Source organism: Gasterosteus aculeatus, chromosome 15 (assembly GCF_964276395.1).
Source record: "Gasterosteus aculeatus chromosome 15, fGasAcu3.hap1.1, whole genome shotgun sequence".
NCBI classification, from domain to species: domain Eukaryota; kingdom Metazoa; phylum Chordata; class Actinopteri; order Perciformes; family Gasterosteidae; genus Gasterosteus; species Gasterosteus aculeatus.
This window is the reverse complement of record NC_135703.1, coordinates 9,963,891-9,990,707: the sequence shown is the minus strand read 5'-3', so window position 1 is coordinate 9,990,707 and position 26,817 is coordinate 9,963,891. Positions and strand designations below refer to the sequence as shown.

The 26,817-nt window shown below is 43.9% G+C and overlaps 3 protein-coding genes across 7 annotated transcripts; all 3 read left to right on the top strand.

Annotated features, from left to right (window-relative positions):
- The first annotated feature begins 76 nt into the window (after window positions 1-76).
- On the top strand, window positions 77-11,083 carry LOC120832967 (serine/threonine-protein phosphatase PP1-beta catalytic subunit). Its single transcript, XM_040199694.2, has 8 exons — window positions 77-242; window positions 3,098-3,229; window positions 7,852-8,082; window positions 8,178-8,282; window positions 8,372-8,443; window positions 8,591-8,742; window positions 9,218-9,352; window positions 9,451-11,083. Exons 1-8 carry the CDS (start codon window positions 191-193, stop codon window positions 9,553-9,555), a joined length of 984 nt encoding a protein of 327 aa, XP_040055628.1. The 5' UTR covers window positions 77-190; the 3' UTR covers window positions 9,556-11,083.
- A 704-nt stretch (window positions 11,084-11,787) lies between these two features.
- Window positions 11,788-15,823, top strand: manea (mannosidase, endo-alpha). 5 transcript variants are annotated; one of them, XM_040199951.2, is made up of 5 exons: window positions 11,788-12,577; window positions 13,342-13,955; window positions 14,375-14,484; window positions 14,594-14,670; window positions 14,814-15,823. In XM_040199951.2, the coding sequence occupies exons 2-5, from the start codon at window positions 13,451-13,453 to the stop codon at window positions 15,445-15,447; spliced, it is 1,326 nt and encodes a 441-aa protein (XP_040055885.2). In that variant the 5' UTR covers window positions 11,788-12,577; window positions 13,342-13,450; the 3' UTR covers window positions 15,448-15,823. The 5 variants fall into 5 exon arrangements, with proteins under 5 accessions (XP_040055885.2, XP_040055889.2, XP_040055888.2 ...); XM_040199955.2 differs by having other exon boundaries at window positions 12,476-12,696; XM_040199954.2 differs by having other exon boundaries at window positions 12,497-12,717.
- A 952-nt stretch (window positions 15,824-16,775) lies between these two features.
- Window positions 16,776-23,222, top strand: fut9a (fucosyltransferase 9a). Its single transcript, XM_040199950.2, has 3 exons — window positions 16,776-17,255; window positions 19,042-19,284; window positions 19,581-23,222. The coding sequence occupies exon 3, from the start codon at window positions 19,589-19,591 to the stop codon at window positions 20,669-20,671; it is 1,083 nt and encodes a 360-aa protein (XP_040055884.1). The 5' UTR covers window positions 16,776-17,255; window positions 19,042-19,284; window positions 19,581-19,588; the 3' UTR covers window positions 20,672-23,222.
- Window positions 23,223-26,817: the final 3,595 nt, after the last annotated feature.

Here is a 26,817-nt window from a genome sequence, read left to right as displayed (position 1 = left end):
GTATTTGGTATGGGATCAACATCACCTCGTGTCACAAATAAACTTAATTTCAATTTTAAATTCCATTTAATACAACGGTGGTTAGTGTTGTTGTTAACGTCACACCCCACGTTACTGTTCCCACGGCAACAGCGCCCCCTGTTGTCCGTACGGGAACCTGACCGGCCAACACCACCTAATCGGTTTGAAGATGGCGGAGGGTGAATTGAACGTGGACAGCCTCATCTCTCGGCTCCTGGAAGGTGGGTCGTCTCTTGTGACAGCCATTCTCCGGGCTCGCCGGTTTGACGTCCGCCGCGGCTGCTCTCCGTTCCGTCCCGTGTAACTGCCGCGGCGGCCTCTTCGCAGCTCGGGAGGTAGCGCGTTAGCTCGCGGGGGCTAACGCCAGCCAATCTGAACCGCGGTAAACTGGTGTGTGCGCGCCCGCCCCTCCCCTCTTCCCCCCCGGGTAGCTCCGGCTAACCGCCCGTGTTTACTAACACGGGCAGCGGGCTGAACGCCTCCGCGCTTCCGCGGTAGCTGCGACGTTCCTCCGAGCGGGTCATTGTGTCGTTGTGCTACGGCTTCTGCGTGTAATTAAACTTTTTGACTGACATTTATGTTTTTTTTCTCGCCGTGTTCCGACTCCATTATTGTGTAAATAGTGTCGCGGTAAGGCGGCGCTGCCCTGGGCGGTCATCACGGTAACGCGCAGCAGGTCAACGTGAATCCGTTATTCGCTCAAATAAAAGTCATGAACGACAGTTCCATACATCACCGGCGCTGTTGAGTTCTTGTTATGATATACTATCGGTTACGTGGTGGAAAAGGGCATGTTTTCTTATAAACTTCTAATATATGTAGAACCCGGTTGTATTGTATTGGATGTCATCACTACATCCTAGCTTTATTTGTTTAATCTCACTCTTTTTTGTTACTTAGATGTCTTTAGTGGGCAGATTAAAGCAGACACATTCCATTTTTTATCTTTTAGTTCAGGTGAATAACTAAATTAACACTAAATTAACCACTAAAATTACAAGAGACTGAAGAAAGTAGTGTGTGTTACTCTGGCTTCTCCACAAAAAGTTCTTATCTACATTTTTTCAGCCGTCACATTGCCGATGCCATGTGTTGCTTGCAGTCCCCCTATATGTTTACATTGCTGCCAGATGGTTGGAATTGATCAATAATATGCATCATTGTTCCATTGGTTCAGAAACTACAATCCACTTTGTGTTGGCCTTCTGCTGGCGAAACTCTGGAAAGCTTGTTAATCCTTCACGCGCTGTTCTTTCTGTTTCTCAGCTTGGACGGCCGCGACTTGTTGATTGTGTCGCTCGCGTTTGGAATGGGAGTTGGACTTGGCATCTCTCATGAGTGATCGGTTTTGCTGAGATGTTGTCGGTGCAAGATGGCTCTCACAACAAGTGATCGCACATGACTAGTTCAGAATATGTTATTTCATGGGATTCTCACATAATAGTTCAGCGTTGCATTCATGGTCCTGTAAAAAAAAGAAAATGGTGGGTCACTAAATTGGCATATTTATGTTTTGCTAGGTTTATACGTCAGGTATTTCTCTTTTTCATTATCCAGTTGTTGGTTTGTGTTTCAGTTTTTGATGAAGGACTTTTTCTATTTGCTGCCCATGATTGCTTCTATTATTTTTAAAGGACATAATTGCCTATAATTAACAACCTGTTTTGGTCTTTGACACATGTAGTTATTGTTATTTTCTGATGCTTAGCACGTAGTTACCATTCCAAGAAACTGAAATTCTCTGTGCTCAATCCCTAAACCAGATCATTTGAACGGTCTTACTCTTAAAACCTTGTTTTGCATCCCAACATCGCATAATAGTTTACTGTTCGTTTTGCAGTTGCAGAAAATGTTGCCTTGAGAAAAAGCCCACTCTCAGTGAGAGTGCCTATTCATTATTGGAATTAAAGCATGTGAAACACTGTGCCGCCTTCTCCAGACTCTTGTACAGTCCCTCTCACACACACACATACACACACACAAAGTGATTTGGTCAACGATGGTTGCAAATCCTTGCCATTGCTTCATTTTAGCCGTTGCCCCTTAATGTTCTTAGGAACGTAATCTCTTTTTTTTTTTTTTTTAAATGCCGAGCTGCAGAGGAGCGAGCAGGGAAAGGTTGTGTGTTAAAGCCGGGCAGAGTAAGCTTCCCGAGCTTAACTATCTCCGCTCTGATGAGGCTCGGTAGTTGAGTGAAGAGCCCCACTTCTGCAATTTCCGGATTTGATTTTTTGGATAGTAAGGTTGGTGAAGCCCGAGAGTTAGTTTTTGGCACTTGAATAGACCATCTGTGGGGCTGTTTATTCCTCTGGTCGGCTCACTCCTCTCCGATTTTGGTTGGATCACATTGTGTAAATGGCACGTGGATGCAGGCGTTTGCATTCGTGTGCCAGCGTGCAATAAAAGCATGCTCGAGGCTTTAGGCATTACTAACCAACATATCAGTTAATCCATTTTGGGCCGCACCGTCCTTTTTTTTTATCATTCCATGCCAAGAGTTGAATAGGAAACGTTAGCAGAAACTTCCTCTCTGACTGAAGTGCATTCGTTTCACAAGACTCAGGCTGTTGGGGAAAAAAGTTAAGTTCCATCTAGTTCCTAAAAGTTTAACTTGCTTCTTATACAAGCTGCAAGGTACTACAGCAAGGGAGTAGTTTCAATGTATAATCTCACTTTTCATTTCTCTGATTATTTCAACTATTGACTTGAGCCCCTGTTTGCAATTCTTGCTCTTCCATTCTCCTTAGTAAGATGAATCTGCTTGCAGAGCGGAGGCACGCCGCCAGAAAGTAGTCTTTAGCGTAACGGTTCAACTACACAGCCAATAAGCCCACAGCAGTGCTGGTGATGCAAGCTGCTGTGGTAGTCTAAGCACTGGGTTTACTAAGTACGGATGAGACTTAGCATCTATGAGCTACACAACCATTACACCCACAGCTCAACGCATTTTAAAGTGGCCTCGGGATTCTCCTGAAAGTTTTTTTTTTTCTACCTTTCTTGTATCATTCTGAGGAAGTTTGGGGGACGCTGGAGCGGCTGCTCCCGCCGCCGATGACTAACCTCTTTCTCTCTCCAGTACGGGGATGTCGCCCGGGGAAGATCGTGCAGATGACCGAGGCGGAGGTTCGGGGCCTCTGCATTAAATCCAGGGAGATCTTCCTCAGCCAGCCCATCCTGCTGGAGCTGGAGGCGCCCCTGAAGATCTGTGGTCAGTGTGCGGCACATTTGTGGCCCTGTATTTTGGTGATTGTCTCCCAACCCCCTGCTTTTCCCTGCTCCCCTCTCTTTCGCTCTCTGTACTGTATAAGACACTCTACTGGGACATTTACGCTCAACCACATACTAGGACGGCCTCGGCTCACCTCGGGTCATACGAGGACATTGTCTTTACCTGAGTAAAAGGATACATAAGGGAAATGCACAGATCTAAACATTAATGCCTGCCGCTATTTAATGTGCATAAAATGGAAAGGCAGAATAATCTGAACTCCTTCTCATCTCTCAAAATGCCCCCATTATCTCTAGCTGGCTGCAACACACACACACACACACACATGCGCACACAGGCTTTATCTTATTCCTCCAGTGCCGCGTGGCAACTGCAAAACTACTCCGAACTGTGTACTATATGTGCCGTTTCTTGAAACACGCCGTACACAAGCACACACATTGGCTCAAGCCTACACACAGTTCATTTGTGGCTGTTCTCATACCAGTTTCCTCCCACACACATTTACTTTGAGATTGTTGTTGTTGTGCAGACCCGATTCTGTGTCAGCCTCAGACGGCAGTATTTGGATTTCAAGTTGTAAACGTGATAACAGGAAGCAGTAATTCGATCTGGTTGGTAATGTTTCCTGTCAAATATTATATCACGGTTATGATGTTATGTTTGTTTTCTATGAAATAATCTCCTTAAAGGCTTCGTCCATGTGGACTTAGCACTGTCATATCACCCCAAAGTATTACTGAAACAGGCATGCGTTGGAGGCGGTGTTATTGTGTCACTGAGTGGGGTTCCTTTTACTTCGCTTTGTTGCGGGACCCCCTCTCCCCACACTGCCTTACCTCCAACGGCCGTGATGGTGTGCCTTACCGAACCCCATCACTGTACATGACGACCAAACAGTGAACCGCTTAAATGATTTACCGGGGCCACGTGGATCGGGTTCCGCGCTCGCCGCGCTCCCTCACACGACGGCCCTCCTGCCACTTGGTGTACGTTTGTCCGAGCCGGCAGCTTTGACTCTGTTCTGCTTCGTCTTTTATTCACACGTGTTACAATTTATTTTATGCACAGTGTTCCTTGTGCAGTGACAAATAGCCCCGCCCTCTTTGTGAGGATTTGAATGCGCGCTTATGTGTGTGCTGTTTATGTGTAGGTTTGCATTCTGCTGTCCATTGAAACATTTTCACACACGATCCGACGTAAAAGTGGCATGAACAGTTTATAATCTGCACAACGGCATTTTTAAATGGCAAAAGGGATCAAGGATCTCTTGATTATCATCAATAATCAAGATTAGAATAAGTAAATTGTAATCACAATGAAAAGCCTGTTTACATTCGCAAAGTCCTTTGTGTTCATTCTTTACACATTGTTACATTTGTCCTCTTGAGCAAAGGTGCACCCTCTTTTCATTTCTTCTCTTATTGACTTTTTGTATTAAATACTGCATAACTAATGTGACATGGTATAAAGTATTTTAACATTAACATTTTTTTCGTCTTTGAATGGACTGTGAGCAGCATTTGTTTTCCTCCCAGCAGTGATTCATTTTCATGTGGCTGCTTTGGAACCTGTTTATTGGCTAGAGGTCAGGCAGAAACACATCTTATTTTATCTTTGTTCCTTTAGCACAAATGTGCTGATGGTAAATGAATCATGTGATGGCCGTTACTTTCAGAATGCACACACGTTATCGTTTGTTTCGTTATTAGTGATCGATTTATTCGTGTGGTCGAATCTTTCTTTGCCCAGAAACACACGTTGAAGTCCTACTGTGTATTACTTTAAAGTTCCATTGTCACCGTTATTTCTATATTTTGTTGTTATCAGAGACATCACATTCACGTACCACCTTGACTTCGGGGATGTGCTCCTTTTTTCTTTCGACTTTCAGCCTTTTGCTCAGCTTTTCAGTCCTTCCATCTCAGAGCTGCGTCTCTCCGTGGTTTTTACCACTGCAGTCAGCGCAGAGTAAATTATTCACTCTCATCCTACAATCGCGTTTGAGGGGTGAGGGGTGAGGGGGGGGGGGCTGTCTGCTCTGTAGACATCTCAAAAATTGCCCTTCAGTCCCGCAGTAACTCTTAGTGGGGAAGAGTAAAACTAACCAGATAACCAAATTAGACAGCCAATCAAATGTTGTTTGCTCTGCTCCCTCAAAGTTGACTCACCCCAAACTGTCCGTGCGGAGATTACAGTCTGTGCTGCCATGTCCCCGTGTGTCCCATTCTACCCAAATGGGCTGCTATTTGTTGCCATTTTCTAGCAAACTGCTATTAAAGTAGCTGAGCAAATGGCTCCGTGTCCATTTTTGTTTTGGCGCAAGCAGGTGTTGTTGTTGCTGTTGTCCTGTATATTTACTCTGTGGTCGTGTGTGTGTGATGCTTTTAACCTGCCCTGGCGAGAAAACTCATCATTTTTGTATTTGCTGCCTTCAGCTTTACTTAGATTAGCACAACAGAGTTTATTTTGCAATTGTGAAGTTGTGGAACACGAAAAGACGAGCGAAGTGTTTTTTGCAATAGAACTGAAATCCGTGCCTGTGTGCTGCCAAATACAGGGTCAATGTGGGCTGTAAACATTTTCAGGTCCACATGCAGACAGGCATTTGCTTGTATCCAGAAATATTGTTTTTAAACATAATTTCCACAAATTAGAAATGGTCAGGAATTTATGTTCCATGACATTCTCCATATTTCTGCTGTCTCTGACTCGGCGGTTTGCAGATTTGAAGTAGCAGACCAAATTTAAGTTAAATGGCAGGTAGGAATATTCACTGACCTACCATAAAAGTTAAACCTCAGAATAGGATCTGAAACGCCAACTAAAACAGTAATTAAAAAGTTGCTGCATCCACAACATATGCTCTCGTACAAAATGCTTATTATTATTCCGCCTCATCTTTTGCCATTCTTCTCCGTCCGACCTGTTCAACATAGATGCTTCATTTTAACATCACAATGTACAGTTGACTTTTCTACTCCGCATTATGTACTCATTCATACCTCCACTCCGAGTAACTGCACCAAACATTACAACAGGACTCATTTTCTGACCTACATCCATGCTCGCATTGTGACACTGCTGCGCACACACACACAATTCATACAATGTGTTTCCCAGGGGTCCTAAATCCTCACATAAAGAAGTTGAATGAGAAAGGTGCCTCATCCTAAGTTGTAAGGCGAGGAGTCACTTCGCAGTTGCCACCGCGCACACACACACACACACAAACACCGGCGATTTAGATCTAATTAGTGCAGCACATGTTCAGGCTTTTCTCCACTTATTTATATTGTCAGTAGAAAACTACATTCAGAATCTTTCTTACGTTGTTCGTATGTTTTATCTTTTTAAAGATACCAATACAAACCCAAAATGGCTGCTGTGAAAAACAGCTTATTGTTACGGTCGCCGACTTCCTGTCCGTGTACTTTAAAATGTACGCGGACACAACCCTTCCCACCTGCTCGATCTCCTTAAGCCGTATGCTCCAAATGGCTCTCAGGAAACGGGGTCCTAAAAGTGATGAAAAGAAGTCTGCAGGCTAGAGAGTCTTTTCCCATCCTACCTTCTACAAGAACAATCTCCTTTAGAATCCCACAGTCTGTTTCTGTGGTTCTGCCGGACGATTGAAAGAAACCGCGACTCATTTGGGTCTTTGCTTAAAAGAAACGAAATCCAAACTCATTGATAACTCTGCAAATCTGCATTCACACCACAATTTCCTCAGATGTTTCCCTCTCGAGCTTTCCTGATTTTTTTACTGGCAGATTATGAACTGGACTACGTTGCTGGAGCGCTGTATTAATAGTTTAAGACCTGTTTCATTGCATTTTCTGTATTGTATTATTCATGTGAAGAAGTACTTGCATCAAAACTTCACATCGCCAGCTGTGTGTGTGTGTGTGTGTGTGTGTGTGTGTGTGTGTGTGTGTGTGTGTGTCCAGGGCAAAGAAAATGATGAATGGCGATAGACAAACAAACCGGCACTGGGCATTAGACCGAGCTGGACGTCAAACGATCTGAGCCGTTCTTTTAATCGTTCATTTGCACGGAGCAGGAAGTTCTTATATGGCATCCTAAGACACGCAAAAATAATGAGCGCTTTGCTGGCGTATAGGTTGTATGCCAGCGGTGGTTTGGGCTCGGGAACACAAAAGAATCATGCCAAATTCCATGTGATAGAAAGTTGGTATTTCTGTTGGTCATTTTAATCTCCGGACTGACTGCAAATCACAACACGCCCGTCTATTTCATCTGGTGCCACTTTGGAATGAAAAGCGTGTAAACTAGATTCCCATTTTGGTCCAAAATAAAGGCTGTTATTATTGCGCTAGACTTTTTGGGGAGGCTCACGGCAGTCGCCTCCGCCTGGAACACTTGGCCCAAACTAGAATGGCTCTTGAGTTGGAATGGCTCCTTTTGCGCGTCTAGATAGTAGTCCTTAAAGCACGGGCACAGACAAATATCACCAACCTGCTTGTCTGTGCTCTGCATATCAAAATGGATTCAGAGAGATAAGAGGCAGCGCGCGTCATTTCCCTCTTCTTCCCAAAGCTCGTCACCACTGTATCTGATGCCTCGGCCTCTTTCTTCAGGTGACATCCACGGCCAATACACAGATCTCCTGCGGCTGTTTGAGTATGGCGGTTTCCCTCCGGAGGCCAACTACCTTTTCCTGGGAGACTACGTGGACCGAGGGAAACAGTCCCTGGAAACCATCTGCCTTCTGCTGGCCTACAAGATCAAATACCCAGAGAACTTTTTCCTGCTCAGGGGCAACCACGAGTGTGCCTCCATCAACCGCATCTACGGCTTCTACGATGAGTGTGAGTGGAGATGAACCAAACCAACCCTAAACGCACAAACGGGAAAAGGGTGTATCGTCTGGTTTTAACAATGTGCGTTTTGTTTGTTTCACCAGGCAAGCGCAGGTTCAACATAAAGTTGTGGAAGACCTTCACTGACTGCTTTAACTGCCTCCCCATTGCTGCTATCATTGATGAGAAGATCTTCTGCTGCCATGGAGGTGATGGAGCTGTTGGCACTCGTTGAATCTCCTTTTATTTTGTCAACGGTTGCAGAAACTAAAGTAACCTCTTTTATTTTCTGTTTTAGGGCTTTCGCCTGATTTGCAGTCGATGGAGCAGATTCGAAGGATCATGAGGCCGACAGACGTCCCTGATACAGGTACTGTGTGTTCCCTAAGGATAATTAGACTCTAACGTCAGTACGCCGGCTGTGTTCCCTCAGCAAGGTCAGCTGGGTCTTTGGCACATTCTCCTTCCTTTGGTCAGAATAACAAATCTCCATCTCTCCTCTCATCGTGTGTCGCAGGCCTCCTGTGTGACCTTTTGTGGTCCGACCCAGATAAGGATGTACAAGGTTGGGGCGAGAACGACCGCGGGGTCTCCTTCACCTTCGGAGCAGATGTGGTCAGCAAGTTCTTAAACCGCCACGACCTGGACCTCATCTGCAGAGCCCACCAGGTAATTATGAAGGGGATGAAAGAAGAGCGCTTGGATGCAGGGAATGCACGCGAGCCAATTTACATTGATTGATTTTCCACCCATTTTAATGAGAGGTTACATGCATTAGTTTGTGTGTCTTTGACTAGAGTCGCACTTTAGTCAACTGCATGTCTCCTTTTCCCAATGAATCATTTATTATGACTTTGGTTAACGCTCAGTTATTGTCACTTTTTTATTTTATTAAAATGTTATAAAATAGATGAGATAATCTGTTTGCGTCTGACTTATAAACCTGAAGGACATATACACAAATGCAGTTAATTGGGATGGATCATTTTTCAGTTACAGCTCCTTTGCCTCTGCGTTGGGCGTTTTATATTAAGTGTGGGTAGTAACGGACACTAGCCGATTTGGATTCTGAAACCAGCTGAAGATCTGTTCCTTGGCATTGATCGCTGTAGGCGGGGGAATAATGTCATGTGTCTTCTAACAGGTTGTGGAGGATGGCTATGAGTTCTTTGCCAAACGCCAACTGGTCACACTTTTCTCTGCTCCGAACTACTGCGGGGAGTTTGACAACGCCGGCGGCATGATGAGCGTTGATGAATCCCTCATGTGCTCCTTCCAGGTATTCTGAAGCTGTGCACGTTAATGCGCATTGACTTCTCTCAGAGACACTCAACGCGTACACCTTCTCTGTCTGTGCTCTTTTGTCTTCGTTTAAAGATCCTGAAGCCTTCAGAGAAGAAGGCCAAGTACCAGTACGGTGGTGTGAATTCCGGTCGGCCCGTCACCCCGCCCCGCACCACCCAAGCCCCCAAGAAGAGGTGAACGTGCAGCCTTGCCTTGCCCCCCCGCCCCTCCTCTCCCCCTGTTCGATCCTGTTCTGCGACCACGGCAACCCCTGTAACTCCCCTGTATAGCGAAGATACAGGGCTTATCTAATTGCCCAAATCCTTTCTCCCCACTCGCCCACCGCATCCCCAATTCCACTGACAGCTCTTTTCTTAATGTGTATGTGTACATAAATTTGCCGTGACCAATCTGTTTTACTGTTCTGCTTGTGTGTCGGTATTTTTCTAATATCATTAATAGATTCTCTTGTTTGTGGTTTTAATTCCGATGCCATTGGGGGCTTTCTGAGGATCTGTGTCGTCTTTGTGTAGAGGGGCAAAGTGACTGTTTTTCAGTTTAACAGATTGAACGTTCTTTTGCCTTGACCTCTCAGAAAAGCAGAGAGAATCCTTCCAATTGATTTGAATGACACCGAGATATCCGTGCTAAATCCATTGACCCAAATAAGATTTCCTGTATTTGGGTTTAACAGTTCAAACTCATTACAGCGGTGGTTGTGCAGGGACACATTTGATGTATTTACACCTGAAAAAATTGCACCTCCCCAACGAGAAGCAAAGAATGTGAAGAGGCCGGCTTGAATGAAGTATAGAGGATAATTCGGATGCTGCTGGCAGTGGACTCTCCCGAAACCTCCCGAAACCAAACGCCCCGTGGCCATTGATTCCTCCGCTGCGTTGTGCCTCCCTGTGCCTCAACATCACAAAAGCCTGCCGCCCCCCACACAGAGCCGGTATTGACATTTTCCAGGTTTAATTCACCATTAGTTCTCAGCAAGATTATTTCCCTCGGTATTATCCTCTGGATATATGGTGTACTACAAGTCCTTGAAAAATTGTCCATTCCTAGTGTTTGTATGAAGAAGGATAGAAATTATCTTAACAGCACTGCTTCAATTTTGTAGTGTTTAACGTATCTAAGTAGGCCGTACAGTGTAAAGACAACCAAATATTAAAATAAGTCTAGCTTGACATAATGCTCCACAGTATTTGAATTGTTTAGAGCAGTGTTTATAGAGTACATAATGAAAAGTAAAACGAATGCTATCTTCCTGTCGCATCACCCAAATCCCTTCTGGGGAATGAAAACTGGAGGAGTTGGAGGAGCGTGGGTGGCCGGACGGACAAAGATAGTTATGCTATGTGATGTGATGCCACCTGGTGTGTAAATACAGTAGTACAGTACAAATCAGATGGGAGTTTCAAACCGCTCACAATGTGGCTTTTCATTGCTTCGTCGGTGCAACATGTTGTCATTCACCGCAGGGAGGTATCTACAGTCTATTGCAAATTAGATGCAGTTTAACCTTTTTTTTTTGCTCTTTGTGTTATTCTTTCTGTTGTATTTCTATGTTCTTTATTCACATTGCTTACTTTTTACTCACTTAATGTATTTCCTAACACTGGTAATAAGGAAACGATGAGGTGTTACCAAAAGCTGTTTTGCAATTTGTACAAGTTTGTTTGAAAGTCTGTAAATTCAATAAAATGGATGGAAACCGAAATTGTTGTTTCCCGATGTGACATTGCAACGTTACTTTTCTCTACACATTTATATCTAAACATACAGCTGAAATTGAAAAAGGTGGATGTCCTATTGATAAAAGTGATTGTGTCCCACAAACGCTTCTTGGTCCAGTTCAGGGCTTTATGAATTGGCCCTGAATACAACCAGAGGATCATTGGCAGGAGAAAACATCAATTAAGTTGATTCATTTTAATATATATTTATAATTTCTGCAAACAGGGTATGATGGCTGTCACGTTAAGGTAAACCTGAACCAATAAGCCTGTCTTAGCAAACCTGTACATCCCTTCACTACATCAGTTGTCAAGTAATCAATGTTGGAGTTAGAGTCCTGATCTCAGAAGCCTTTGGTTCTGCCGTTGCCAATGTGTCGGCCCAAGAAGACCCTGGGATTTGAGCACTTGAAACCACTAAGGCAGCGGCCTCCAGAGGGTGCGCGAGAGGGAACACAATGTTGGTCTAATGGAGTAATAATTCACATTAAATACACTCGTGAAAAATCAACAGGGTTTTTAAATTAAAAATGTACAATTTAATAAATAAATGCAGCTCCTCCTTTTACGTACACAGTAGCTGACATGAGCCTACTTCAGCTAACAGCTAACTTCATTCAGCACCATTCATAAAACATGCTGAACAGGCTGAAATCGGGAAACTGTCAGGTGGACATCTGAAGCTCTCAGTCACGAGAGGGACGGAGAGAGACAGAGAGGGACGGAGGAATCTGAGCCCCCTGCGCTGCGTGTGAAATCCTTTATCTGTTTATGAGATTATATGTGTCACTATTTGTTCTTTACGTGGTTTACTGTGTTGAAGTAATTTCAAATTCCCCCATCTCTCATGATCCGTCGTGATGTGTAGCTTTGCATTTTGAATTTTAAATAATTTATCCGCCATGTGTGGTTGTTTGTAAATGGAATATGACGCAATCTGCCTCCGAGCCTGTGCGTGTGTCCCCGTCCTTCTTATTGCTCTTTTGAAGACACGTAACTGGAATTTATTGAACATTTGTTCAATTTCAGGGTTTCAGGGTATTTATGTAGTTGTTTTGCTTTGTCCTGATTCAGAATTAATGATACAACGTTGCAGTTGCCCCGTTGTTCGGTGTGTGTTCACACTGCAACATTTAACAGCGGACTCAATATTGTAAACAAACAACTGTTCTGTCATTGGTCCAATTTTAATGCAGCTAGAAATAGACTTTTTCCTTTTTTTAAGTGTGGAGGATTGGGGCTGCATGAACCCATTTGGGATGTAGGAGTTGGTGCGTGATCATAGTTAAACCGCCGTCGTTGTCTGGACCGGGTCAGACTCCAGCACCATTGCGGATGGGTCGCAGCCACTGCGCAGCCGCAGTGGGAACACTTGCAGGACTTCCGGGGAACAAGCTGCGAACCAGAAGCGCCGCTCGCGTCCCGTCCTCCGCGTCCCTGTCAGCGTTTATCAGGAGTCCTCCAAGCAGCGGAGAGAGGTCGTGTTTAACTCTCGGACGCCATGTGTCGTGCTTCCACGAGCCCGCTTTTAATACGGAAACGAGGACGCTAAAACTAATACTGTGTCACCGCTGTCATGCTTAACCGCCGTTGACCGGTCAGAAGTGCATCAACGCAAGTAGCGTTAGCTAACCTCATTAGCCTGCTAATTGTCTCCGAGTGCGTTTCTGAAGTGTTTGCTAGTCGCTTTGTATGATTGAACGTCGATACACTGTTACCCCTGACTCTTTAAATAATAATATTAAAGATTATAGATAATTGGCAACGAGATTGTTAACATTTATCCAACCAAACAGCCAATCATGTGATTGTTGCAGACTCAAAAATGGTACAATGTGATGTATAGTTAACTGAACTAGTCGTAGTCGCCCCACAGAAAACCTCATGAAGTTTATTAGTTAATTTTTGAAAATTACTCTTTACAAATCTGGAAATGTATTCATTTTGCAGCTTTTCTAACATTATAGTTTTATCTTTAAGTTTTTCAGGCATTACCTTGATATCTAAGTAATACAGCTCTAAATCAAAAAATAATTAGGAAAATACTCCTTAATCACACCATTTAACGATCTAAAGATCATCATTTAAAGATCTTTGTGTCTGGACTGTTGGTCAGGCAAACAAGGAAGTGAAAAATGTCACTTTTGAGTAATTGAAAATTACAATTGGCATTTTCTCAGCGAAAATAATTGTAAATTGTTTTTTTGTAACGCCTCTATTCTTTTCTTCCTCAAACCTCCAGGCTGAACAAAAACCTCGCAGACGGCGCTTCAATGGCGTCCTGCACAACAACAATCCCGACCTGCCGTCTCAACAATGACCTGTGGAGATCCTCCAGCACCGACTGAACAATGGCGAGGTTCAGGCGCAAAACTTGCATCGCGCTGGTTGTCTTGGTGTTGCTTGTGCTCACGCTCACGGTAGTGTTGAAGGCGCTGACGCCGGAGGACTCTCCGTTCATCAGCCCCGTCGGCGTGCAGCTGTTACCGGACAAAAAAAATCGCAGTCCGATAAACGAAGAACACGACGATACACCTGACCGGTCCAAAATGGGCGAGTCGGACCGGTCGGACAAACTGCAGGCGGCGCTGAGGAAGTTCCCGCCTCCAAACTACTATCTCCATGCGTTCTACTACGTCTGGTATGGGAACCCCAAGTTTGACGGCAAGTACATCCACTGGAACCACCCGCAGCTGCCGCACTGGGACTTGAAGGTGGCTCAAGGGTATCCGCAAGGCAGACACATCCCACCTGATGACATCGGGGCCAATTTCTACCCCTCTTTGGGGGCCTACAGCTCCAGGGATCCCTCCGTCATAGAGTCTCATATGCAGCAGCTGCGCACAGCAGCCATTGGTGAGACTGACATTTCTCTACACATTTTAACATTTTCACTTTCCAATGAAACCATTTCTGTGATGCTATGGATCAATTCTGACCGCGTTGATCCAAATCACCTTAAACCATGAATAACGTTTTGTTGTTCTAGTGTATTTTCTAGAATCCCTTTGTCACTCGTCTTAAATACGAGGGATTTAAATTAGCTGAGACGAATTGAAAGTTATGTTATGATTTAACAAACGATCCATATTTTTGACTAATATCAGGAACATTATTGTTTAATAATTTGTGTCCATACTGTATTACCTCTACTCATGTACTCTCATTGCAGCGCAATTACACTATAGGAATAACATTTAATATTTCTGAACAATTATCAATTTTTTTTATTTCTATCGTGTTCATGTTCAAACTGTGACTGTGTATCCACTCAGGTGTCCTTGGTGTTTCATGGTATCCTCCTAATATGAATGACGATAACGGTGAGCCAGTGGATGACATTGTGCCTTTGCTGTTGGAAGTGGCTCATAAGTACCACATTAAGGTCCGTGTGAAGATTGCAGCCTTTTGTTGTGTAGTAGACTGATTTATTGAAAAGACATCATTCTTGTCTATGAAAAGGTTTTGCGTTGCTGCGGTTTCTCTGTTTGCAGGTGGCGTTTCACATTGAACCGTACAAAGACCGAGATGAAGTCAGCATGTTCGCTAATGTCAAGTACATCATTGATAAGTGAGTGGGTTTCTGCAGTGTTGTTAGTAATAATAATAATATTAACACTTCTTCTGTAAATTACATATATATATATATATATATATATATATATATATATATATATATATATATGTAATTTACATTTGTGTGTCTGATCTCAGATACGGGGAGCACCCTGCCTTCTTCAAGTACCGGACCAACGCCGGCAAGCTTCTTCCCCTCTTCTATGTGTACGACTCCTACCTGATCAACTCGGAGCAGTGGGCCAAGCTGCTCAAGCACACGGAGAGCAACAGCATCAGGAATACCCCGTACGACGCCATCTTCATCGCCCTGCTGGTCGAGGAGAAACATAAGAGGGATATCCTGACGGCCGGTTTCGATGGTCTCTACACCTACTTTGCCACCAATGGGTTTTCTTATGGGTCCACTCAGAGGAACTGGGAGTCCATTAAAGCTTTTTGTGAAGACAACAACCTGATCTTCATCCCAAGTGTGGGCCCCGGGTATATCGACACGAGCATTCGGCCCTGGAACTTCCAAAACACTCGAAACCGCATCAACGGCAAATACTACGAAACCTCGCTGAGTGCTGCGTTGCAAGCCAGGCCTGATTTCATCTCTATCACGTCTTTTAATGAATGGCACGAGGGGTCCCAGATTGAAATGGCGGTTCCAAAAACAGGCCAGACTGTGTATCTGGACTACCTGCCCAATAAACCTGCAATCTACCTGGAGATAACTCGCAAATGGGCATCGATTTTTGGTGGCGAGCGACATAAATGGCAGGATTGAGCCACAGCAAATGTTTGTTCATGGTTGTATTAAATGATTACATGAAAACCATATGAAGTTCTAGCTGCAGAATACGCAACAAAATGCAAATGCTGGAACATTTTCTGAGCCAACTGATTTTTACAGCCACAGGCAACTAAATGATCTTCGTTCTGGCTGCAATAATTTATGTGATTTCTGTGCACTTGGGTAAATATTTGTTAATTTAACTGATGTCTTATTACTTGTTTTCACATCCTTGCTCCTTTTTGTTTTGTAAGGTAGTCAGCATGTTTTATCACCCACAAAAGTATCCAACAAAAACTGTTCAAATCTATGCCTGTATTAAACCTCAAAAAAATAAAATGCACCCTGGAGAGGAGGGAATGTAAACAAAGCATTCTGCTGGTGTAACGTTCACTCGTCTTCTTCACAACAAAAATGCAAGAGAAAAAATTTGGGGAACCTAAACTCTGCAGCTCAGCTAATGAAACAGATGCCGAGAGAGAAACATGCACTGTGCCTAGTGCGTGATGTCATGGAGTCTATGTGGCACTTCAAGTTCATCGCTTCTTTTCCCAACCAACGGCATAATAAGGTCACCAAGTAAACCCCAATGTTGTTCCGCTCCCAGTTTGGACTCTGGTCGACGAACGCGGGGAGAAACTTCTGGCTCTCGAGCTGCTAAATGCTCCACTGTGTTCACCAGCTACGGTGTCTCTGTCCGTCCGCTCCGTTTGAGGCCGAGTAGATGATGCAAAGTGGGTTTCAGAGCTTTTAGTCGGGAAGCCGTGGGCATTTACCAGCAAGTAGAGTACGTCTAATGGAAGTCCGTTGAGTTGCATTATGGGTATTTGAGGTTCAAGTGTTTTTGGAGCTAGACCCACAGAAGGGGACCCAAAGCAGCGATGTCTCCCCTCTACTTTGGATTTGACTTTTTTTTTTTTTTGTTCCTGGTTTAATGATGTCTCACTAGTTTATGGAAGAGCACTGACACGTTGCAGGACTGCCGCCTCAAACGATTAGTTAAAGAGGCATAAACTGTGATGTTAAAGCTCAAGCACCCATATGTGCCACATTGAATTACATAAAACCAGGCGATTATAGTTCAGCATTTGGCTTAAACCACTTTCACCCACACCTCCCATCATAGTGTTATTATATCAAAGATAGAGGCCGAGAGAGAGGGGACCTTTTGAGCCGCGGCAGCAATGAATCACCAGTTTATTCAAAGGAGATGGCTGAAGTGTAATATGCACTAACGCTGAACCCCCCACCCCCCCCCCATCACACACACACACACACACACACACACACACACACACACTGGATCTCCGCCACAGCCTGCAGCTGCATTGACGGTAAACAGAGCAAGGTAGCGCATGGGCAGCCAGCAGGGAATTATTCCACATCGCATCACACCACCGGGCGTACATGGCGTCCACGCACACCGAGCCTTGCATTTGGTGTGCGGGCTGACGAGGTAGCAGCCAATTCTTCTCTCCTGTGTTTTTTGTTTTTTTTGGTTCGTTCTGCGCGTCGGTGCACAGCGGCAAGGGAGGGCGGGGGGAGGGAGGGGGGGAGATTCAGCGCACATTGCCACAGTAGGTATCTTTTTTTTCTTCTTCTTTTTTTGGGGGGGGGAATCAAGACGATGGATGTGGGCTCACCCGGATCCTTTCTTGCAAATACGGCGGGCGGGCGCGACTTTCTATTCCAGACGCACCCGCATCTCCCGTACGTTGCGAGGTGTCTCTGAACGGCGCGCGCACGGACCCCATGGAGGACATGAGAAGAAAGGTCTATTTTGACTCACGCCTGTCGAGATGGTGAGTGAAATGCATGGCTGTCAACCGCCCCTCCCATCCCCCTCTCCTTGTCCTCCCCCCCCCCCCCCCCCCCCGCCGTCCCCTCACCCATCCACCACCATCCCCTCTGCAACCCCAAGGCTGAGCAGTGGTACCTGACGGCGAATCCTCACCGGCTAATTAGAAGCGCGCTCTCGCCGTACGATCGCTGACCAGCGCTTCCCCCGTTGTCCTTGGTGTGTTCATTTTTTTGTGTGTGATTTTTTTTTTTCGTATACATTTTCAATGCATTGGACAGTGCATGCTGTGTGTGTGTTTTTCCCTCAGTGAACGTGATCCCCCATTTACAAATCACTGCACTCCCAGCTGTGTCTGCATAGCACATACAGTATAGGCTCCGTTGTTCCACTAGCATCCTCCACACTATTATTTATATTCTGCGCGCTTTTGGTGCGCACAAGCAGCGCCGTGTTTAGGCAGCACATATGAATATGAATCTTTCAATATTCTCACCGATGCACAGTCAACGCCTAAAGACAACCATTTTAAACGGCGGTTCGACTACAGCATCCCAGTTTAAAATGACCTTCAGTGCTCTGTGGCTGGAAATGCATTCTCACCTGGGATGGACGTCCTTTTATAATCAGTGCTGTGACTTTCATGACAGGATACACATACATCAAAGTACAAGGACAAGGGTGCTCCCCTTCTGCCCTACCTGTTATTATTAAAACCACGTCAGGAATGTAATGCATCTCTGTGATTGACTATGCTAAATCTGTGGTTGTGCCTCTCTCCAGTTATTCTAACGTATCCCTGCTGCAGACTCACCCATGCGGTGCTCCGTCCCAAATACATCACAATGCATTTAATAAAACCCAAGTTATGTTATTTAAAGTCTGATGGGTGCTCGAGCTGCTCACTCGGGACTCTATTGTTGCCGCAGAGATGGAAAGAAGAGAGAAAAGCAAGCGATGTTACTCTACAATGACCGCAGCACGATCCGTCACCATGGAGACACTAACTTTACCACACAATGCATATTTAACAGGCCTGATTTTTAAACTCAAAACCACTGCACACTGCACGGAATACTGAATCAATCTGACAGCACCACACACGGCATGAAGTATGCAAGGGCTGCAACCTCAGAAAAGCAAAGAGCTTATCACTACTAAAGCTTGATACATCTATGTAAGAGGATTTGCGTACATAAAAATGTATTGATACTGCAAGTCTTTAAAAGGAATATACTCATCGGGCTCTGGTTTATGTGGCCTTTGGAGGCAGATCTCTGTATGTCACAGATGGGGAGATCAAGGGGTGCTGTCGTACCTACGGCCAATCCCATTACCCATATGTCATATTGCACAAACGGTGATCAAAATAAATGTTGGAGTGTTATTGATTAAAATATGTTCAGTGGGGTATGGAACAGGGTCTGTTACTGCCTCTTGATGCAACATGCATGTGTGATGAACTGGAGTCGGGGGGGCTGTCTACTCTCCCCAGCCTTAAGATGGCAGCAGTCTCTTACCGTGCCATGCCAAAAACTCAAACCAGCTGGAAGCCTACATCTATGCTTAACTAACACATCTGAAATAACATTCATGATTTAATTGGAAATTTTGCAATAACCTATGTGTTTTCATTTTATTTTCAAGCTAATCTAAAAGATTTGTTTGCTGAGAAGAAGCTCTGCTCTGCATGCTGATTGCATTTGACCTCCCATGTGTGCTTTTTTTGTGGTTTACTCTCTCTAGCTCTAATTTATTCTCTCTGACTCTCTCTCTATGTTCACGTAAAGGAGGCGTCATTAAGAAGACCTGTGCTTTCAAGATCAAACGCATCCCATTAGATCATTAAGGATTATTGTTAATCTGCATGAGAGCAAAGGGGCATCTCTTAGCTGTGACCTTGTTTTTTGGTCTATGAGCACTGTATCACAAAGAAGATTGATCCCATCGTCAACCCAATGTAGGAACGTCTCCCTAAGATTCCCACAACCTCTACTCTTGCTTGGATTTCAGCATTCAGTCGAATCCACCAGGTTTGTATTATAATGATCCACAGGAGGCAATACATTTTTATATGAATATTGATCCAAATCAACATGTGCGTAACTCAGCGCAGGGTGCATGCTCAAAGATTACGGCAAGAAAACACTTTATCACAGTAGCACTTTATTTACATGTAGATCACAAACTCACAACTGCATTTAATTGAGGCACAAAGTCATCAACCCATGGCGGTAACATGCTATACCTGTGCATGATCACGGATTGGTTTGGATTCTGAATATTCTTGCTCAGGACTTAAATCTAGCTTTTTCTTCTTGTGTTCCAGGACAGAGTATGCCATCTGCACCTTTTCACAGAATCCTACGACCCCTTCTGCTCGGCACTTTTGTACTGGGATGCTTTGTGACTCTGTTTTTGATGTATTTTAAACCATCCACCAGCTGGTTGTCAGGTCCTGTAGAGTCAACAGCATCCACCAACGGGGTGAAGAACCTCTTCTCCACCAAGAGTGATAAAAACGTGACCACGGTGCTGATCTGGCTCTGGCCGTTCGGACAAACCTATGACCTGGGCGTGTGCAGCTCTCTCTTCAACATCGAAGGCTGCTTCATAACAGCGGACCGCAACTTCTACAACAAGTCGGATGGAGTCGTCATCCACCACCGGGACATCTGCACGGACTTGTCCAACCTGCCGCCGCTCCAGCGACCATCCTTCCAGAAGTGGGTATGGATGAACCTGGAGTCCCCGTCACACTCCTCCCAGCTGCCTGGGATTGAAAACATGTTCAATCTCACTCTCAATTACCGTCAGGATGCTGACATTGAAGTGCCTTATGGGTCAATTGTAGCAGCGGAGGGCGAGGAGGACTTTGTCGCACCCAGCAAAAACAAGCTCATCTGCTGGATTGTGAGCAACTGGAACCAGGACCACGTGCGGGTGAAGTACTACAATGAGCTGTACAAACACATTGAGGTGCATGCGTATGGACAAGCCTTCGGGGAGTACATCTCGGACCAAGACTACTTCCCCACCATCGCCAGCTGCAAGTTCTACCTGGCTTTTGAGAACTCCATTCACAAGGACTACATCACTGAAAAACTGTACAACCCGCTGTCCGTGGGCTCAGTGCCAGTGGTTCTCGGGCCGCCCAGGCAAAACTACGAGAACTTTATCCAGGGAGACGCCTTCATCCACGTGGACGACTTCACTTCGCCCAAGGAGCTGGCCGAATACCTGCTGCTCTTGGACAAGAACGAGGAAATGTACCTCAGGTACTTTGAGTGGAGGCGGCACTTTAAAGTAAAGAAGGCCTATTTCTGGGCAGAGCACACATGCCTGGCTTGTGATTATCTGCGTAGGCACAAGGAATACAAGTCCTTCAATAACCTTGACAAGTGGTACTGGGGCGGATAGTACTTTGAAGGGCTATGCAGTGCTTGTTTGGTTGTTAAAGGCTGCGCTTTAAGTCATTCTTGTCCTTTGCTCAACATGAAGGTTCATTATTGTTGCTCCCAAATTATTCTTTTTTATATTGATTCAGCGGCCCAGTGAGACATCCAACTTGTTTTTTAAATTATTGTTATTATTTGCAAGTCAATTTTGCCAAGCCTGAATTTGCCTTTGTGATAATCATGTATTCATTTTTATTATTAATAAGTTTAAAATGCACAACATTTGTTCTTGTTATTTCAATCCATGTTTTGCTTAACATGACGACATTTGCTGCTATTCTTTTAATATTTTTGTTATGAATGCTCGATTGTGAGGATGTTCCTGTATCACAGATGACATTCATGGTGGAATAAGGTGTGTCTTTTTTCTTTAATTATTCCCATTCCATGAAGCACACAACTACAGTGTTGGCTGCAGAAGGAGATTGATATTAAAAAATGCTAATGTTTAGGTAATATTTATTCAAGTAACTCTCTTTTCTTAAGTGATAAGAGAAACATCAATCTCCAAACTAGCACAAATCTGTGCTAGTGATGCAGTCACCTTTGTCTGCATATTTTTGGAATTACAGTATGTAGCTGTCATTTACTCTGCTAATCTAACTGCTACCTATATATACATACAGTACATATATGTATATATATATACATGTATTTACAGTAAATATATATACAATATATATATGTATCCAGTTTCCACCAGTCGACGTGACTGCTCTGTGTGAGGGAGGTTACTATTTTTATCATGTCGTGAATTGTTCATTGTAACATGTGATGTGTGAAAATGCAGTTGGATTCCGCATGTGTTATCGTACAGTACAGAGCCACTGTACTGCAGTATGAAACTCCAAGACACCTCATCATGTTGCATTCTAATTTCATCCGTCAATTTAATTGAATACAGTGTTGGGAAAGCCCACAAAATGAAGATATTCCTGAACTATGCTGTGCATACTGTACTGTCATCTTACAATGTGACATTAGATATTTACACCGATCAAATAAGATGTGTGAATCAGGATGCAATACGATTAGGTGAGATCTGCCCACGTGTTGGGTTCCTGTTGACAAAAAAAGTGAAAAATGTAAAATTGTCAAGATTACTGCAAGATTATCTGTGTGAAAGTTTTATTTTCTGGATTTTTAATTTGTTTACTCCTGTTTACAGTTGTGCAGCTCACAAGCCAACCTACACCACTCTAGATCATGCTAAAAATGGATCAACATCTGTACATACCGCATCACTTTTAAATGTTCTAAACATCTTATCTACCGAGAAATGCATCTCAACAGCACTCAGCAGCTAATGACGTCATGGTTTCGCTTTTAGAGAAAGAACAGTGCAAAACCAAGTCAACATTTTATGCAAGATGAAACTGCGTTTTTTTAGTCTAAGTACTCCAGCATTTTTCAGGTTATTATGATTTTGAGATTTCTTCACTGTCAAAGGGACCATTAATGTAAATAAGGATGAATTGAATTATTTTTCTTATGGAATATGGTTCCAAACACCATAGCAAAACCTGTATATAAACCTTGTGGTGAACTGAATCATCATCTGGATCAAACACACCCACTAACCAGGATAATTCCTTTATGTGCAAAGGGCCGAGGGGGCTCAAATATTTTTATTTTTATTCACGGGGCAGAGAAACAACATGTTGTACATATTTTCAATGTTGTAAAGAGATTCAAGTGTTGTCGGGGAGGGAATGGGATCTTGCCGCGCCTACTTAAGAAATGTTTGTGCTTTTAAAGGCTGTGAATCAAGGTGAAACCAGAGTGGCACTTGAAAAAGATGACCGTGTGAGTCATTTGTTTTAGTGTTAAAGTGGAAATTTCACCAAGTTAGAAGTGAGACGATTATACACAAATTGGATTTTTCTTGTTATTAGACGGTTATGCTCTCGGCATGACCGAATTTTAAAAAGTCATGCCAAATTGCAGCGGAGATATGCACTTTTATTCACGTAGAGTTGTGTGACTCACTGTGCTGGTGGCTGTCTTTAGATGGAGCTGTTGTCCTCTATGACCTGAGTTATCTTACTGATTAACAAGGAAACTGCAACTCATGGTTTCATATTGTACAGTCCGGTCTCATGTATGAAAACAAAGGTTTCTTGTCCAATGTGGTTGGTGACTTAAATGAACAATTTTCTTTGTGTTGTCCGTCTCTTTTCTCTTCTCTCCCCTTTCTCCTTTTTGCACAAAAACAAATAGGAGGAGCTGTGGCTTCTCTGTCCCGCCCGTGAGTGTGTCCCAGCACCATGAATCCGGATGTCTCTGGACACTGTCCTTAAAAACACTGTATACCCAGCAGGATGAATTCTTTGTGTGGCCGAACGTGACGATATCTTGAGAAATTATCATTTTTCTGCCAGTTCACTGAAAGAAATCAGTGATTCAATCAGTACACATTTTTTGCCAAATTGTTGTATTTTGCCAAATGTTGTGTTTTAACCGTAGATGTCTGATAGTGTCAAAGAAAATAAAGGTATGGACATATGCGAAAACGTGTTGGGCATACAAATGTTTTTCTTTTGATAAGAGAGTGAGAGTGAAGAAATTATGGTTAACTTTTGAAAATAATACGTTAAAACCAAATCTCCAACTCCAATTGCATTGCCGTTTAATGCAGGCAGAGGTATAAATAGCTATCCAAAAGCCTTGATAAGTGATTGATGAGTGCAAGGAGAGTGTGTTGCTTTGGTTACGCCTCAATCCTCTGCTTGTTGTTAGTTACCCAATATCCGCGCTAGCACTCTGGTATTTGGAGTCATCTCCTCCGCCACACAAAGATGACGCATCTTTGTTAACTGCCCCTGCTTAACGCCGCCGGTCAGCGGGTGTGACAAATGTGTGCGTTGGCGGGATCGGCGGCGCAAATAATCCATCGATGTCAGTTTGGGATTATTGTTAAAGTTCAGGTGGCAGGGGGGTCACTTCGCATCCAGTTTTCAAAACGTTGGCACAGATGTTGTAACGTCAAAAGTTTTTCCTGTAGGGACAAAGCCAGAGATAATCGTAAAACGGACTCTGCAATTCCTGTTAGCACAACAAGGCTATAGATAGCATGTCAAGCTATCCAATGGCATTGAGCGACAAAGAATACGAATGAAACTTGAATTGACTTTGCCGGTCCGTCAACAGGTGTGGACAGCCTGTTTGTCCCCTGCACTCGTCACCCTGCTCTCATTGTGTATTTAGTGCGTGTGCCTCTCCTGTTTCATTGTCAGCTCGTTGTCACGACTAGTGCAAAAAAGACCAACCTTTTACTTGATAGTTTTCTGTTCTAGTGCTCCTGGTTTATTTTTAGCTGTTCCGCGGTCGCCTGCCGTGGTTTGGACTGCATCCTGTAAGTTTAAGTCATCATTAAATCACTTAATAGCACCTGCTGCCTCCTCTTCAGTGCTTTTCTGAAGGAGCCTTACATTGACCTCAGGAGGAAATGCGACCAAAACAGAGCTAGGCGACAATGAATATCGGACAAAACTTGCAATGGTTTATGTTGCATCCAACTTTACAAAATGTCAGTTATCTCCCCCCCAAAATATCCACATTTGTACTGTAATAATAGTAAATAAGGCCCAGGTAAGATGCCAATGACTGCTGGGCATTTTGGATGACAGTGAATTTGTTCACTTGTGATGGACTCTTAAAGTGTTCTGCTTTAAGGCACTGAGGAATTGCCCTTCAAATGTATAGAATAAAGAAAGTATTTCCATTGGCTGAACTTGAGAGCATTTTAATGGGTAGTGCATTCCAAGGAGTAGACAACTTTTTCTCCACCTTAGCAGCAGAGATCACATGTCTGGGTATGTGACAGTTCTAATCACCCACTCATGCCTTAACTCATTTTGGTGAGAACTAGGCGAGGCTCACAGGGTCTCCCTGATGAAGGTTTTTGGAGATTGCAGCCCCCTATGCGGCTATCCTGTTCTGATGAAAAAGCTGCGTTGAAAGCGCTTTCCATGCGGCAGTAGAGTGTGCAGGCCGACTCAAAGGGCCAGGTTTGTGTGAGTCCTCTCATTAACTACAAGAGCCGCCCCTCATCTCAATCTAATGGACCCCACTTATGCTGTCATCACCATGCCAACCAGCTGTCAACTCTGGTGCGGCGAGGCTTTTGTGCTGCAGAAAGATGCAACTGTGTCGTGTTGATCTGTCTCAGTCGACAACAAGTCGCCACCTCAAAAGAGCCGCCCCAAAAAGTAAATGCTTCTCTTCTTCTCTGAGATCATTAAGAGAGGGAAAGATCGGCCACTGGCACCTTATTGTAAAGGCTGAATACATTAAGATAAGAGGACACCCGAGTCCAGGTCAAATAAAGGCCTATTTATTGAGGCTGGACAGGCCACATACAGAATCGGTTGGCAGCTGCTCACTAGTTGACTCCAGAGGATTAAGCAGGCAAAAAGGAAAATGCGAGATCAGCAAGCGTTTTGCCTTGCAGAGTGGGCACTGTGTGGTGTAGAAGTTAATAATCCGAGAGACAAAGAGCAGCACCTGGAATCTCAGATGCAAATTCGAGCAGTTATATTAACACAAACATGCATGGACAAATTGCAGATCAACACTACACAAGAGAGTAATCTCCTATTTAAATATTCAGTAAACATTGCCCTCTCTTGATGATAAAAAAACATTTTTCACAATTGAGAGATGAGATACTTTGCTTGCTGGCGAATACAGGTCACCCCCACCCTTCGTTTGAAGACAGACATGATGTCCATCAGCCACCAATGCAACAAAGATTAGAAGCTTTTTGAGAAGCAATGACTATATTTGCCCTACAGTTGTTACTGGGTTTATTTGCGGTCTGCTTGGCTTTGAGATTTGCAGCCGCTGATCTGGACACCAGCAGGGAGCAGGGGTAAAATACAGTGGTAATTTAATCCAGATCCGCAGATGACTCTCTGTAATCCGGTGGATCCACCTACTTACATATATGTAAAACCTGATGGGTGGCATGACTTCAAAATCAGAAATATCCCCATCCCTTGAATTCCTGAAATGATACGGTTATTTTGTGCTAAAGGCCTTTCATAACACGCAGTTTGTTGCTAAAAAAATAACCGAGTCTTAAATTACTCCTCGGAGGTTCGTAGATACCACCTACATACAACGCAGGCTTTGTCCCAACATACTCTGCGGATCTAAACTGGATTATATTTGTAGATATTCACAAGGGTTGAACTGTTTTACAAGGAGTGGCACTGTAGAGAAAAGACAGTTGCATTCCTCTCAGCCTCATCCCTGTTACTGACCTTCCTGTGGATGTCTCTCTGTGAGTGTGTGGGTGTGTGTGTGTGTGTGTGTGTGTGTGTGCGTGTGTGTGTGTGTGTGTGTGTGTGTGTGTGTGTGTGTGTGTGTGTGTGTGTGTGTGCGTATGAGGGATTAGGCCTGTGGTGGTCTCCTCGGGCTATTTTTATGAAGATGTCCGCCTGGTGATCCTTTTGGAAAACTGATATCAGCACATGTTCCAAGATTCAATTAGTCGGCTGTCAGTCAAAGATGCTGAAGAACTGGAATAATTTTGTTCGAAAAGTTGGAAAAAGAAGATTTGTAACGTTTCAGGTGCTTTCAACTGGAATTGATGACTGGACCAAACATACATACAGAAAGAGGCATTTGAGTCTTAATTATACTGTAATAAACTGCATAACGCTAGCTGGGTCAAACTGTATCACATTTGGGTCAATACAGCACCAACGCAATGACTTTACATACAAGGAGTTGCTGTGACCCAGTGGGAGTCACCCGATGTTTCTGGGTGTCTTTGTTGTATCTAATGTTGGTTCAAAATAACCGTAGTTATAGGAATTTCCATTCATACTGTTTTGCATTTGTGCTATATTGTCACAATCTATCGGCCAGGGATTTTTTCATTGTGTCTTTTATCTCTTGTTAAAGAGCAACACAAAATGTATTTGTTTTTAATGAAGTGACAAGAGTACTGAGTTATCAGCAAGATGATCACCATCAGAGTGTAATATCTGCTCCTCCTTTATTTTGCCGTGGATGGACTTGACATCCTGCAGGCCCTCAGCCTCCCTTTTCAAGTGGTGCCAAGGCTCTCTCAATGGCTTCGGAGAGGTTGTTGCAATA